General features: G+C 37.2%; 1 protein-coding gene across 17 annotated transcripts in view; it reads right to left on the bottom strand.

The window, feature by feature from the left end:
- TRIP12 (thyroid hormone receptor interactor 12) overlaps positions 1–17,089 on the bottom strand; it is a 150,631-nt gene that overhangs the window by 103,850 nt on the left and 29,692 nt on the right. For all 17 annotated transcript variants that reach the window (XM_073807168.1, XM_033859590.2, XM_073807173.1 and 14 more), the window contains exon 2: positions 4,738–4,884. In XM_073807168.1, coding sequence (XP_073663269.1) covers positions 4,738–4,835 — 98 coding nt within the window. In that variant the 5' untranslated portion in view covers positions 4,836–4,884. The remainder of the gene's footprint in view (positions 1–4,737; positions 4,885–17,089) is intronic.

Below are 17,089 nucleotides of genomic sequence, written 5' to 3'. Positions count from 1 at the left end.
AAAAGAATCATAATGATAAGAGAAGATGTTTGTTAGGATACTGAGTGAAAAAAGTAGGATCCAAAAGTATTTACAGTGTAATCAGCTACATGCTAAATTGTATTTTAAAGACAGATAGGGACTTCCCTGCAGGGGGCACGGGTTCAATCACTGGTCACGGAACTCAGATTCTCCCCCCTCCCAAAAAATAACAGATAAAGACAGATAAAAATCAAAATATTAACACAGACAATCTCGGGATATCTATTTTCTTTCTGTGTTTTTCTGTATCCCATCCCTTTGAAATAGTTTTTTAAGCAAAATACAAATCTATTTCTTCCTGTATAATTAATGCTGGCTTAAAAAATCCCTGCTTTGACAATGTTAACAGAAAGCTACAACCTTTAGATTTCATAAAATTTTATTACTCAGTAATAAATAATTATCAAAACTTTGCAGACAAATTTTGTACTGGGGGTGAGAAGGTGGGGTGGATTGGATTCAAGCATTTCCTCACACCATTAAAAAAACATTGACAGATTACAATAAAATGTAAAAAAGGAAGAAAAGAAACAAAGAGCTGATAGACTTGACTATCTAAATTTAAAATCTACTATAAATTAAAACAAACCAGAACAAGCAAAATATACTTGCCCATGTCAGTAGGTTGATACCCTTCCCATAAAGCGTTCTAATAAAAGAGCAAGTATCTCCAAAATTAAAACAAAGGACACTAATAGACAACTCATAAAATAAATTAAAACGGCCAATATGTGGGGAAGATCTTCAACTCTAAAGTAACCAAAGAAATGGTAACTTTAACCAAAGGTACCCTTTTTTCCACAAACTCTGATTAAAAATGGTGTGCTGGGGCTTCCCTGGTGGCGCAGTGGTTGAGAGTCCACCTGCCGATGCAGGGGACACGGGTTCGTGCCCCAGTCCGGGAAGATCCCACATGTCGCGGAGCAGCTGGGCCCGTGAGCCACGGCCGCTGAGCCTGCGCGTCCGGAGCCTGTGCTCCGCAACAGGAGAGGCCACAACAGTGAGAGGTCCACGTACCGCAAAAAAAAAAAAAAAAAAAAAAATGGTGTGCTGTACTATGATTTGGCGGAATAGGCATTCTCACAAAGTATTAGTAGGAGTATAAATTGGTTTAATCAAAAAAGGAAAAAAGATAAAGTGGTTCAATGTTTCTGAAACACAATTTAGCATTCTGTTAAAAGTCTTCAAAATATTCATATCCTTAGGTCCTATGAACCCATTTCAGGAATTTGACTTGATAAAATCAGAATAATACTCAAATGGGATAGGCACAGCAGTAACATATTTCACAGAAAAAAACTGGGGTGGGGGGGGGAATGGGACTAGAGGCCCTAATTTATATTATGGGCTTTCATATCAAGGAAAATCATGGAGTAGAAATACTAACCATCATTATCTTTCGGTGGATGGATTGAATTTATCTTAATTCTTTTATTTTCCTGAAGCATCCCAATTTTCTTTTCTCAACATGCTGTGTTTTTATAACAAAAACAATGTAGAAGAAACCTCCACTACAGTAGTGTCAACCAAAGTTGCTATAATATTGAATTCAATCCCACCGCTGACATTTGAGAAAAACAAGAAAAAGCACATGATACAATGAAAATGCTACTGCATGGCAAAGAGGGAGGGAGAGCCTACAAATACCTGTGCTAGAAGTGGGAAAGACTAGGTAGTATCCCTGAGAGCGAGCCCACAGACAAGCAGTGGAGGTGAGTGATTTCCTAAAGAAGAAAAGGAGAACAGAAAAGAGAGGAACAAAGCAACGATAGCCCAAAAAATTATGGAAGAAAGGAAAAGAGAAAAACAATAGAAGAGGAGGAAGATAATCTAGCTCAATTATGGACAGAGATGAAGGATAGGTGAAAAAGAATAGAGGGAATAATAAGGAGAAAATAAATATATCCCAAATATCCAACTTTCTTTTATCTTAAGGGTGAACTAAAACTTTTCTTCTTTAAAAAAAAAAAAGTGAGCTTGATTTAGGAAAAGGGCAGGAGTGGTCACAGGAAGGAAGCTACATATAGAAGACAACTTAACTCAAGTTCGGGAGGAAACAGAGTGAAGCAAAATGAATGAATTAAAAAATTCTAGGAGGGAAAAACTGCTCCTTAAATTCTAAACTGAATGAGTTAATACTCTTCAATTCTAAGTACTTCATACCCTCCTCTAAGTCCTTCTTCATCATTTGGATCAAGTGGTTTGTGCAGTAAAAACAGTTTGGCACAATGAAAGGAATCACCGACTTGCAAGTCAAGAGGTCAGGAATCAAGTCCTGACTCTACATACCAGCCACGTAAAGCTGAGCAAGCTACGGCATTTAGAAAACAGGGGCTACGTACTTAGCACACAGAGTTTCTGTGAGTCTCAAATTGAAAGAATATGTATAAAAAGTGGCTTAACTAAAAATACTCCACCAGTGCTGTCGTAGTAGGTGCTGTTATTTATTACCACTATTTGAATCACTGTATCACTATGAATACATTCACAAGACCAAAGCCACTATTTTTTGGAAACAAAAGCCACAATAACAGCGCTTTACTTATAGGAAAGCTAAGCAACAGAAGTTAGATTAAAAGAATAAAAATACAGTTGTAATTGCTCTCTCCCAATTAACCCCAATCCACTCACTCCCCAAAATGACTGGAGAGGTTTCTCAGAGGTTAGATAATTGTTAGCATAGCACACTCTACTGGGGCTTCAAAAATCAGTCTGGGGTTTGATGAAAAGGTCCCTTCCAGCTCTGAGACTGTATCACAAACAAAAGAATCAAGCTGTCTAAAATGGCAAAATGAAATTCAGATGTGCAAATATCTTCTAATTTGCATTCTTAGCCAAACTGATAAGACTTTTTGGCTAAAGTTCTAAATTTCTATGCCCTGATCATAATTATACTTATCCACATAAAAATAGGGAAAATCTATATATTCAAAGTTATTACTAAATTATGGTATTAACTACACACAATTGAACATGAAGACTTTAAAAGTCCTGTTTTTAAACAATTTTTAAAGACACAGGAAACAACACATATGATACTAGGTTTTAAAAAAGTGAATAGGCCCTCTTTTGTGTACTATTTTTGTGGGGAAATGTTTTTTAAAGACATGTAAAAGTTGAAATCATGAAAGCTGAAATGGGGCCACATTACTGAAAGGGAGGAGAGATTAAAGCTATAAAAACTCTAATTATACCTTGCTTTATATTCTTTGGCGTGTTTCTCCATTCGAAACACGCTTTGAAATTTTATTATTTTCCTTCACAACTGAGCATATCATAGATTGTCTTAAAGCACATGAACTTCAGGGAAACATCTGCCATTCTACAAATCTGACTGAGTTCCATCCTGATTACAACTTTTAAGCCAATGCATTTTAATAACTAGTATTATACTAGTTTATAACTAGTATTATACTAGTATAAATGTCCATTTGTTTTCCACTCATATTGTTAAATACATAATATAATAAAACATTTAAATAATTTTACAACATTATCACTGACGTGTAGAAAAGATAATGGTGCTGAAACGTCACTGTGGATTTAGAAGTAATATACTGTGTGACAGTGCAAAATGTTTGTCAATCATATGCAAGGGTCTAAATATAACCTGAGGATTAATATGTACAAAACTGTAATTGTTCAAAAGGTGTGCGTAACTTAGGTGCACATGCGTGCACATGTATACACACATACATGCCTTAAAAAAAAAGAGCAACTAAGGAGGAATAGGCCAGTGTTAACAGTGACTACAAGTGGACTGTGAAACTGTGATGCTTTTCTTCATACTTTTCTATATTTTCCAAATTCTGTAAAATATGTAACATTTTTATAATGGGGAGTGATTTTTCTAATCAACAGCATAAATAAAGTTAAGTGTAGCTGCTCCCAAAGAACAATCTAAATGTAAAAAAGCAAAAAAATCTACAACAGAACTCTGTACTAAGCACTGCTCTCAGTTTAACATGTTAACAATACTGAAGTTAACTAGTAACCCTATGAAACAGATACCCCCACTGTGTGGACTAAAAAATTGAGGTTTCCTGAAAGATATAACAAAGGACACATAGCTATTTAAAGGCAGAGGCAGAAATTGCACACGAAGCTGTCCTAGTCCAAAGTCCAAACGTTTAACCAATTAAATCACCTGACATGAACAAGAAGTATTGCAATATCTTCTTTACATTTGACATTTACCATTTTTTTTATAATTTAGTAGACAATATACATGGTAATATCTCAAAATGTTGCATCAGGCAATCTTATTAGAGTTTAGCCATAATCTATTATAATCTAACCATGATTAGTCCATGGACTAAAAATTAGGCTCAAGTAATTCTGAGTATTTTATGCATAAAATGACAGTTCTTAGCTAAATCAGACACGAAATCTTGCATTCAAGAGAATGTATCGATTGTTCACACTACCTCCTATGCAACGACTCCAACTAAAAAGATCAGCTCAACACCACACGCTGAGAATTGATGCGCTAACACAAGTCAGACAGACTTGCCAGCCTGTCAGTGTCCATGTGTTGTCAAAAAGTAAGACGGGGAAAAAACTCAAAAAGCTAGCTATCAAAACTCAAGATCTTAAAACAAAGAAGCTTCCTTTCAATAAGGTAAATAAACCAAGTCACAACATACATAAAGGAAGGGATCACAAAGGGTTGAAATTACCATTTAAATTATCATTTAATTACCATTAAATACATACCTTCCTCCTATCGAGTCGTCTTGTGGTTGGGCCCCGGCAGTGTTCCTCTGTGAACGTCGCAGTGACCCCCCTGGATTGTTATTAGGCCGGTTGGACATTGGCACCTCTCTCTTGAAGGGACATACCCTTTCTAGACACTACCATTCACTAAAAGGGGGAAAAAAAGGAGAAAAAATAAAATGTCAACTATACATAGTACAACACCAGAAACAAATGAGGGGCACCAAAGATGAAGGGGAAATGTTATGCAAACAATTTGATCGTACAGCCTTCACCAATGCTGCAGTGTCTTATTAAACTGTGAAGTCTGGCTGATTAATGTGTTATAAAGTGTCAGGAATATATCAAATTCAAGGCATGAGGTCCAGAATCCCGCACACAGAATTAACTTAGATTTCTCATGGAACGCTCAAGAAATCCCCAATTCAAAAAAACAGAGCACAAGTAGAAATCTGTTTCCACATCTAGTACTACATGGTAAAGGGCATTGCACCTAAAGTCAGAACACCTTGGCTCAAGTCCTGTGATAGAACGGGTAACTAACTAAAGGAGTCTGCCTTTGTACAAACCATAACCTCTAGCCTCAGATTCCTCAGGCACAGAATAAAAGCAACAAGCAACATATACCATGCTTACTTCACAGCACTGCTGTGAACAAATGAAATAATGAATACAAAGGAAATGGTAAAACTATATCATCTTAATGGAGAAACAAGGAAAAAGCAGCTCAAGGACAGTAAATTGAGAAATGGTCCTAGATCTCCTGGATTTCAACATCAGCTGTGCTGGCTGTGACTCTGGACAAGAAACTTGACCTCTAGATTTTGTTTACCTCTTCTGTAAAGTATATTATCTACCTCATGGAGATGTTAGCAACAAGAAATGGTGAACATCATTCATAAGCTTAACAATTTAGTTCAAAACACAGTTATTAATTAATTTGAACTTTTTATCTTTCTGTAAGAAACTGTTATACAGGAAAAAATGCTGACACTCAAAGAAAATGAGTTTAACTGACAAAACAGGTCAATATTACTATCACAGAAAGAAAGAATTGCGATTTTTATAAATCAAATCTGACACAATTTTTCTTAAGCCTCCAGTCAAATTCCAGGTAGAGTTCTTTAATTACTTCTATTGATTGGGGAGGGAACAGAAGGAACGATCATATGACATTACAGAAACTTGTGCCAAAAAGAATGTAAATTAACCATAACTAAATCTATTATTGGATTTTAAGAGATTCCATGCAATGTAACAGGAAACTGGGTTTTCTTTTGAGTTACATGTTGACCCAATTCAGTAGAAAAGGACTGTTTCTTTCTGTCACACTTGCCCACATCACCAATTAATATACCAAATAAACTTCAGTCAGAAAGTTCAAATTACTAATATAATTACTCTCAATTTTAGAAAGAAAAAAAGAGGAAATACTATATAAACATTAAAAGAGAAAGAGGAAGGTTCAGTTTACATGTACTGATGGAAAGAAAGATCTCTCCAAGATATGCTTGGGGAAAAACGGTATAATCCCCATCTATGTGTACATATATATTTAAAAGGTTTGCATACGTATCTTTATATAGTATTTGCTCGTTAAAAATTGGTGGCAAGGGCTTCCCTGGTGGCGCAGTGGTTGAGAGTCCGCCTGCCGATGCAGGGGACGCGGGTTCGTGCCCCGGTCCAGGAAGATCCCACATGCCGGGGAGCAGCTAGGCCCGTGAGCCATGGCCGCTGAGCCTGCGCGTCCGGAGCCTGTGCTCCACAACGGGAGAGGCCACAACAGTGAGAGGCCCACGTACCGCAAAAAAAAAAAAAAAAAAAAAAATTGGTGGCAATAAATTCATACAACAGACACTGTTAACAACCCGCCCCCCACGCGCCTTATCACCAGTTTCGCTTTCGATGGTTTCAGTTACCTACCTGATCAATCCTGGTACAAAAATACTAAATTGAAAATTCCAAAAATAAATAATTTGTAAGTTTTAAATTGTACAACATTCCTTGTAGCTGGTGAAATCTCATGCCATCCCTCTGTCCCGCTCAGGATGTGAATCATCCCTCTGCCCAATGTATCTACTATATACGCTCCCCACCAATTAGTATATGAAAAAACATAGTATATACAGGATTTGGTATTATCCACGGTTTCAGGCATCACTGGGGAGCTTGAAACGTATCCCCTGCAGATGGTACTGACTAACTTTGAGAAAGAGGACTGGGGGTCTGAAGTCTGAAACAAAAGGAGTCATTTTTGTTACTTATCCTTTGAAAGCAGTAAGGTAGGTCACTGGATTACAAATGCTGGGCTCTGGAGTTAAATGGCCTCTCACTGAGTTCAAATCTTAACTCCAATACCAACAAAATGTATGACCTCGTACATAAAGTCCTCTGTGCTTCACTCTATCGAATGGGGATAAAGAACTTATCCTATAGAGTAGCTGTGAGCATTAAATGAGAAGATCCATACAAACCACTTAACACAGTGCCTATCACATTGCAAGGGCTCAGTACACACCAACTATTATTATTACTATAAACATTTATTCAGAATAAAAAAATACTTGTGATAAAATTATGTTGGCAGAAACTGCCATAAAACCTACGGGTCAACATGAGTTTTAAACTTCTAGCAATATCGTTTCAAAAGTGAATTTTGGGGCTTCCCTGGTGGTGCAGTGGTTGAGAGACCGCCTGCCGATGCAGGGGACACAGGTTCGTGCCCCGGTCCGGGAAGATCCCACATGCCGCGGAGCGGCTGGGCCTGTGAGCCACGGCCGCTGAGCCTGCGCGTCTGGAGCCTGTGCTCCGCGACGAGAGAGGCCACAATAGTGAGGGGCCCGCGTACCGCAAAAAAAAAAAAAAAAAAAAGTGAATTTTGCTACAAAGAAAACACAGTGTTCTTAATTAAGGGTGAGCATCACAATCACCTGAGAAGCTTTGTCAAAAAATGAATGCCTGACCTCTACCCTCAGAGATTCTGATTCTGTGGATGCAGAAATTGGACATACATTTTGAAAGGGCTCTCCTGGTTGTACTGGTCTAAAGAACAATTGTATCCCATTCAAGAACTAAATAAAAAGACCAATCTATTTCAGAATTCATCCAACAAGTTTTACTACTTCAAACACCATCTCAATGCCATCTTGCTTGGACGCTAAACAGTATGGACACAAGAGAATAGCATGATACTGTTCCTTTCACTTTAAAAAGCAAAGAATACTATTATTAAACAGGGTTAGGAGATCTGGGCTTCCCTAGTGGTGCAGTGGTTAAGAATCCTCCTGCCAGGGGACTTCCCTGGCGGTCCAGTGGTTAAGCCTCTGCCTTCCAATGCAGGGGGCGCGGGTTCGATCCCTGGTCAGGGAGCTAAGATCCCACATGCCTCGAGGCCAAAAAACCAAAAAAAAAAAAAGAATCCTCCTGCCAATGCAGGGGACACGGGTTTGAGCCCTGGTCTGGGAAGATCCCACATGCCGTGGAGCAACTAAGCCCGTGCATCACAACTACTGAGCCTGTGCTCTAGAGCCCGCGAGCCACAACTACTTAAGCCCATGCGCCTAGAGCCCGTGCTCCGCAAAAAGAGAAGCCACCACAATGAGAAGCCCGCCCACCCCAACGAAGAGTAGCTCCCGCTCACTGCAACTAGAGAAAGCCCCTAGAGAAAGCCCGCTCGCAACAACGGAAACCCAAAGCAGCCAAAAATAAATAAATTAAATAAATTTATATAAAAATTAAAAAAACAGGGTTAGGAGATCTCACCTGCCCACTTCCTGCTATTAAATGCCTACGGTATGTCATAGGGTCTTAAGTGATTCAAATGAATATAAGTCACACTAGTTAATTTGACCTATAGCTAGCAAAGTAACCTTAATAATGCTCCCAACACCTTCGGAGCTTGTCAACCAGCACCAGGTGGTTCATGGATAATTCTTGGAATTTGAGAGGAAAAGTGGCAAATAAGAAGACACTTATTTATCAAAGTGCTACCTGCTTTTAAAGCATAAATTGAACTTTAAGGAACATGGCCGGACTCCGTAAAACTTTGGAGTTTGAATTGCCCACAAGTAAATATAAGAGTCACATATAATACACATAGGATCTCCCCCCAACGCCCCTGCCCGGTGTCAACAAATCCAGAGACAGAAGGGACCCTTGGAGGTGATCAAGTTCAAGCCCTTACATTACAGACAATTCCAAATGAAGCAAGTTCAAAGTCATCTGATAAGGAACTCGTCCTCTGAACCCTGATATGGAGAAGACCTATCACCTCCAGAGATCACCATTACCTCAAATTCACAAAATTTAACTCTTCTTTTGACTCCAGATAAGAGCCTAAAAATCACCATGCAATGATTTCCTTCTTGTTATGTGAATATTCCATGCTGTCTTCACCAATTAGTATACCTACCATATTTTATTAATTAAATTTTAAAACATACAAGTGAGTTATAAAAACTCACTTGTATGTGTTTTAATAATAAAAAACTACATTACTATAAATTGTTTTGATAAACTGAAATGAATATGAACTCAAAGATTCCATCTTAATAGGTATCTTACAATGTTGAAACTAGAAGGTTTAAGTCCAGTCTATTAATAACCCTATCAAGTCCTGAAATATACTACTCTTCTAACCATGGATATATGCCTTCGTTTCAGTGGAAACAATCACCGATATTTTTCACATGAAACCGTTGACGTTAATTCCTAAAGCACTGAAATAAAAGAGATGGCATATATGACTCTGAATTCAATGGAAAAAGCACAGAAACACTGACACGTTCAAGACTGAAAGCGAACTCACAGAACAGACTAACAGTTACCAGAGGCAGGATAGGGGGTGGGTCAAATGGGTAAAGCAAGTCAAAAGGTACAAACTTCCAGTTGTAAAATAAATAAGTCTTATTACTATGGGGATGTAATGTACAGCATGGAGATTAAAAGTTAATACTACTGTATTGCATGTTTGAAAGTTGCTACGAAAACAGATCTTAAAAAAAAAATTCTGTATGTATGGTGACAGATGTTAACCAGACTTAGTGTTACTGATCATTTTGCAATATATACAAATATCAAATCACTGTTGTGCACCTGAAACTAATATGATGGTGGATGTCAATTATACCTCAATTAAAAAAACTACTTGCCCTGAAAACAAACTCATGATAACTTTGTTAACAGCTCTAAGCATCAACAAACTTGCTCACTGATCAGGTTAAATGGCATATGAATTTTATGTGAAAACGTATTTACCTCTTCAGGCAAACAGAATTTCTTCGGGAAAAAAAGAAATGCATACTAATCTACATTTTAAAATTCATTTTCAAAGTTTTATAAGAAGGACATTCTTTCTAGGAAACTTCAACTGCAAACATTCTGGAAATTGATTTTTCCTTTAATTTCTCAACTCAGAATCAGAAAAGAGAGGTTAAGGCTAGGGAAAAAAATTAACTTTAGGATTCTTCCCAGTCAAATGGCCAAAAGTATGAAATGAAAACAAAGGTTATCATTTGTGCAAAGTTTTTTTCACATGAAGGAAGCTGGATAGACTGGAGAACATATCTCCAATTTAGTGACCAAGAGCAGTCATGAACAGTCCCAAACCAAGCTAATACATTTCTATTATCTATTATTTGATAGGCAACTCTAAAAACTGAAGGAAAGTTGCATTATTTTCACAGTAAAGATAACATTTTTCTAAAAATCTAACATCCCAACGCAGTATCTGTAGCAAGTTTTCAGAAGTGACATTTAATGGGAATCTTATTTATCATTGTGTCCCCCCCGCCCCGCTCCCGCCAATTTCTTATGCCTTCTATTTAGATGTGGTCCTCCAAAGAGACTTGGTTTGGCTTCAGACTGTAAAACTGGAGTTTAATAGCAACAGTAGTAAACACAATTTCCATAACACTTTATTCATATGTTTATTCTAATAAGCAAAATTTAAGTGTGCCAATGGGCCTTTACTAACCATGTTGTTTACTATTCCTACTTTACAAACAAGGAAACTGAAGTGTTACAAAATTAAGTTGCCTGCATGCAACAAGTAACAGCATTCAGACCTGCAGGCTGCAAGCAATAGCAGATGTAAACAACTGCATACACCAGATCAAAAAAGGATATGACTACATCTTAGGAGAAAGGACAGGAAGTTAAACGTACCAGGGGCAGTATTAAACAACTCTACAATGAAATGGAATGCAAGTCACTCTTGCTTATACCAGGAGTCATTCTTGCTTAAGTAAAAATGGCAAGGACTTCAAACACGACTGTCTTTAAAATGGGAATGAATATCCTTTAAGCTTCCCTAAGAGCAAGGGATTGAGATATAGAGGAAAATAAAACAATCCCTGCTCACAAGGAGCTTACTGCTCTATATCCCCACACTAGACTAAATCCTGGCTCTGCTACTTAATAAAAATGAGACATATACAATACTTTACACCTTCATCTGTTTCTCCATTAAACTAGAGATAACACTATTAATTTAGGGTTTGGGTACTACAGACAACATATATTAAGGCTCTTGGAATGGTGCCTGACACATACAGCAGTCATTTAATGAGTGCCTATTAGCACAATTAAATGACTGGTGAATCTGGGGAAGAAGGGGGGGGTCATCAAGTCTACATCAAGTCCAACATCTTGAAAGGAAAGGAATTAGGGAGGAAAAAAATGACCCCCAAAATTCTATAAAACCATTTAGGACAGTTTATATTTCACTTGATTTAGGAAGGAGGTGAAAAAAACAAAAACAAAAAAAACACTAGTTAGCATGTATAGTATAGTTACAAGTCAAATGTCAAACTCTTAGTAGTTGTATCTGTTATACAACAGTGCAACCTGGTTCATGAACCTTTAATGAACAAAGCATTAGTTTAGAAAGCTAAACATTAGTCTGCATTAGGGAAATGGACAGAAATGTATTGTCTTTCTTCCAGTTAATCAGAAAAGTTCTGAAGAGAAAAAATAAAAGTAAGAGCCACTGAGTACAGGGGAAAGAGCTAGGTTATCTGAGAATGGGGTCTCAGGCATTTAATTCAATTTAGGGGCATTGAAACCATTCCAATGTCATGTTGGGATGCTGTGCAACATGTAAAAATAGTATTTCCAAATTATATTTTCCAAATTATATTTTTTGTAACACTAGAAAAGAACATTTGCTGGCAAAAATACAGGTTTTAAAGTGAATATTAAAATAAAAATGATTATGGGTAATGTTTATTTTGTGCTTACCATGTCCCTGGCAAAGTGCCTCTTCGTTTAATTTTCACAACCTTACAAAATTGGTAGGACAAGAAATAACCTTCCTTTAGAGAAACTGTGGCACACAGTAGGTTGTAATAACCCTAAGGCTGCTGTTACAAGGCCAGCACTCAAACACAGGTTTGACCTAAAGTCCACGCTCTTTATGACTATACTATATGACTGAACAAATGAAGAAAAAATAATTCTACGTTTCCCTTTTTTAAAAAGTCAAAACACTAAGAGAACATGACACTGCAAGCTAGGAGGGATATCTAGAAGGTCCTAATCCTTTTATATTTCCTTGAGATAATCAAGGAACAATCCTTAAATGAGTAATAATCATAAAATGAGTAATAATCATAAAACACGCTAAATGATATGAGAAGTAGTATCAAAGGTAATACTGTAAATAAAAACAACAAAAAAAGGGTAACTTAATTTCATCCTCAGCAGGTTGAAAAGGTCCAGTTTAAAAGGTTAGAGGACTTCCCTGGTGGCACAGTGGTTAAGAATCCGCCTGCCAATGCAGGGGACACGAGTTCGAGCCCTGGTCCGGGAAGATCCCACATGCCGCGGAGCAACTAAGCCGCACGGAGCAACTAAGCCCGCGCGCCACAACTACTGAGCCTGCGTTCTAAAACCTGTGAGCCACAGCTACTGAGCCCGCGTGCTGCAACTACTGTAGCCTGCGTGCCTACAGCCCGTGCTCCGCAACAAGAGAAACAACCACAATGAGAAGCCTGCGCACCGCAAAGAAGAGTAGCCCCCACTCGCCGCACCTAGAGAAAGCCCGCACCTGTGAAGACCCAACGCAGCCAAAAATAAAAAAACAGATTTATTTAAAAAAAAAAATCTGGGAAGAACATGGACCTAAGAAATAAGTCTGAACTGTATCATGAAGGGCCTAAAGCTAAAAACTTGGGGTTTAAGACCTACAGATAAGCAGACCAACTATTAAGTTACCAAACAGACTTAAGGGTGGATGAGGGTCCGATAACAATGGAAAGTGAATGAAGAGACAGGAATCAGTAAACATTTAGACAATAAAATCTATACCATGAGGAGGAAAAAAAAAAAATGTCTAGGATTGTGTTTCTCAAACTTCAGCATATATATGAATGGGGACATTAAAATGTCAAGTTTCTTACTCTGATGACAAGGGTTAAGAAAAGTTATTTAAAACATATAAAGAAAGAAGATGACTGCATACCCTTTCAATGCCATATGAAACACTATTTAACAGGCTCAGCTAGGAACTATTTAATTTTTCTAGAAGACAGAAGCATTAATTTGCTATTTCCTATTAATTAGGGTTTCAGACAATGAATTTACATGTTATCTTGCGGATGTGTATGTAGAAGAAATACAAACAACAGTACCAGTAGACGTAATCCCAAAGACTGCAGTTTTCTGCCCAATGGGACATTACCATCTAAAGTTCTTTATTAAATTGCCTATAAATATCCAGTTCCTCAAATGCTATATGAATCAGCTTATCCTAACAGGTTCCCTTAATTAATTAGTGAGTTAAATAAATCTTTACTATGTGTTTACTCAATAGTTCTAAGTTATGCTTTTAACTTTAGAAAATTTTAAAAAACAGATGGTAGTAACGTTACCAAATGGTACACATGGGGTAGAAAAATACAGTGTTAAACATGTCAAATGAGTTTGTAGGCTTTGTAGATAAAGAGTTCCACTATGCAGATGCAAATAAAGATCTAGAATTAAGTAGGTAACTGAATATGCACATGGAAGAAATTATCAGCAGGCAAGAGATAGATGAAACCAAGATAATCAATGAGATTTCATTTTCTCTAGGAAAAGCACGCAGCATAAAGAGAAGAACAAGCCCAGGGTGGAACTTTGGGAAAGACTAAAATCTAAGGAAAACAGAAAAGAAAGAATCTAGTTGAGGAGAATCAGGGACTCATCAGAAGTACAGGGAATAAACGATGAAGGTATACAAAAAAACAAAACAAAAAGTATGAGGGGAAAAAATCAGGATGGTAGTACTGAAGACAGGAATGAATAAAAAAATGGATAGGAAGAGTTCAAATGTCACAGAAAGGGCAGACACACGAAACTGCAACATGTCCATCAGATTAAGAAATCTGTGAGAGCTGCTTCTAGAAATGGTGGGGGAGGAGAGGGTGTGGTTAAGTTAGGTAGACAGTAAAGACTAACTTTCTTGAGCAAAGGCTAGGCTACAAAGAAGACACAGAAGAGAAAATAGCCAACGAGGTAAGGGGAAGCAGGACTGACAAAGGCTGTGTGTGCAGGAGTGTTCGTGATTTTCCTATTTTTCCTTTTTTAAAAAAATAAGTCTTGGGCATATTTATATATGTAAAGAAAATTACTGAAAGAAAAAGGCTGGGAATAAGGTATAGTTTACTAATGAGGTCCTACAGGAGAAAAAGAAAGAATTAAGAGCATAAGCCTTAGAGCAGAGGAAAAGCATATCACATCAATCTCAAAGGCACGAGATGACAAATGGCAGCCAGGATGTGCATACCTAGCTTAACAGAACCTGTGATTTTAAGGTATGAGACCAGTAAGGGAGAATGGAGATTTCAAAGAGTTACCTAATACAGAACAGGGAAAGGGGATGACTATGGGCAAAGAGGACTACAGAGCGGCATGAAGAACCTACTGAGAGTAGAAACCATAAACATAAGTGGCAGCCCACACCTGATGTAATTTTCTCGTTTATGTAAGAGGAAATTCTCATCCAGAGTGAACTGCAGCGGAGCATACATCTATTTAGGGACACACCTAACACACACACAGTCCAGCTCTCCAGAATGCCAGTGCAAGGTATACTTTCCACTATGCCATTCTAAACATGAATTTAACCACTTTCTGTTTATTGATTTGTTGACAGCTAATCCATTTAGAGAGATGGAAATAGAACACAATTGACCCTCCAGAGTCCAAACTCTGAATAATTTCTATACTATGCCTTCATTTACGAAGTGCAAATAACTGAAGTGCTTGCAGCAAACACTTGAAAAACTTGAAAGATCAAGTATCACCCAACACTGAACAACAAAATTCAACACTGGGCACACAAACTGATGCCAGCATCCACGTTTCATGATTGTAATAGGCCTTGAGAATCTGCCTTACTGTCACCTGGCAAGAGTCAATGAGATTAATTTTGGCATCATTTTCACAAAGACTACATTTTTTGAGTATTAAGCCATACAATTCATGCTATAGCTCTCTTAGAAATGTCCATTTTCTTGTTCAGCAAAAATTAAGATTCACAATTGTCTCTGTTAATACATTAATTACACATAATAGACTCCAATACTCCTTGAGTCTAAGCACACTTGATTCAAAAGATTTTAAAATTTAACCCAGATATTATTACAAGAATAGAAATAGGAGATAGCAGGGTAATGACTCTTTTTCTTGATTTCCTCCCTGAAATAAAGAAAAATGAATAAATGCTTTAAAAATTCGGACGAAATCTCCACGTAAAATGAAACTAGAGAAAAGTTGGCTACACGCTAACTCACAGAAGAAAATTTGCCAGATACAATAAAATCTGTACCAAAAACAGGGAAGAGGTAAAGACCAGAGCTTAAAAAATAAAAAAAAAATAAAAGGTAAGAAGATGATCTTAAAGGTTCCTATCAATGACCCTTTCGTTGAAAAAACTAAACTGTGGAGCAAGGGCAACAAAAGATCAAAAGTACCCCCTCCTGGGAGCCAGCTTCCCAGGCCAGAACCGCAAGGGAGGTGAGGCACCTAAAAAAGGAGGCAGTGGCGTGTTTGTATTGAACAGTGCCCTGATTAACCAAGACAAAGAACAGCCTAAACTGGAGGAGAGAAGCAGGGAAGAGAAAGAGCAACTCCAAAATTAAGATCAGCTGGGCAAACAATCACTAAGCCACCAAGCAAAAGGTACTGCAATGGCTCTCCACCAAAATGATCTGCTCTGATCAAAGGGAGAAAATAACCAAAATCAAAACTGAGAATTCTACCAGGCAGAGGAAGCAATTCAAAATGGTGGAAAGATGTTCTGAAACAAAAACCACCTGAAGGGTACTAAAAGGGAGGCCATGGTTAATAAAAGAAACAGAAGAAAAAAATAATACTATTGCATAATTGTAAAAGTAAGTTATAAAACAGGAAGAAGACAACTTTAAGAGTTGTTTATCTCTGCCACAATTAGAAGGAAAATGCTATATACACTAAAAATGGAACTATTGTCAAGGTTTTGTTAAGCAAAACAGCAGGCACAGAATACTGGGCACAGAATATGTTATGTCAACATATATATTACTACATTTGTAATTATCATTGGCATAAATATTATCAATAGAGAATACATTAAAAAAAAAACTATCTAAATCAGCTACCTTGTTAGAATAGGACCCTATAAGGCCTTTTACATTTTGAATCATGTACTATTTCCCTACACAATAAATTCTTTAAACAATTATGCATGTTGTAATTTTAACTCTATAGATGATACTTAGTAGGTAAAAGTAACCAGAAAAAATAACTCAAAATATTAGCCATTTTTAGAACATTCTTTTCTCATTTTCATTTTTAAAAATTATGTGATCTCATTACTAAAAACGGGAGAAACAGAGTATTTTCACAGGTTTCTATATCCCAGGCACATGTTCATCTTCAAAAAAAAAACAAACTAATTTTGTAATACAAATCCTGTTTCCAAGAAAATGGAGTTCTTAACTGCCTAAAACAGTCTATAGAGAATGACATACAAACTTTTGCACCAAAAGTTTCTTTTGTACAACACTGTAATATAATCATCAATCAATTTATCACAGATATAGCCCAGCCCAGCCACTTCTAAGATTCAGAGCAACTCAAATCCCTAATATAAATCCTATCTTAACTCATACAGCTTATATAATCCTTCAGACTACTAATTACATTTAGAAGACTATTTTTTCTTCTTCTTAAAGTCTCCAGGATTATAAACTAGTCAGCAACTTTTAGTCCATATGCCCAAGATTGCTCACAGGTCCAGTTTTAACAGGTCCAAGTCTGTTGGCTACCATAATTCGCCAGTCAGTCGGGGCTGAAGGTCAGCTTACACTAGCATTTTTAGTACATCCTC

This window comes from Tursiops truncatus, chromosome 7 (genome assembly GCF_011762595.2).
Source record: "Tursiops truncatus isolate mTurTru1 chromosome 7, mTurTru1.mat.Y, whole genome shotgun sequence".
Classification (NCBI taxonomy): Eukaryota; Metazoa; Chordata; class Mammalia; order Artiodactyla; family Delphinidae; genus Tursiops; species Tursiops truncatus.
This window is presented reverse-complemented; position numbering and strand designations above follow the sequence as displayed.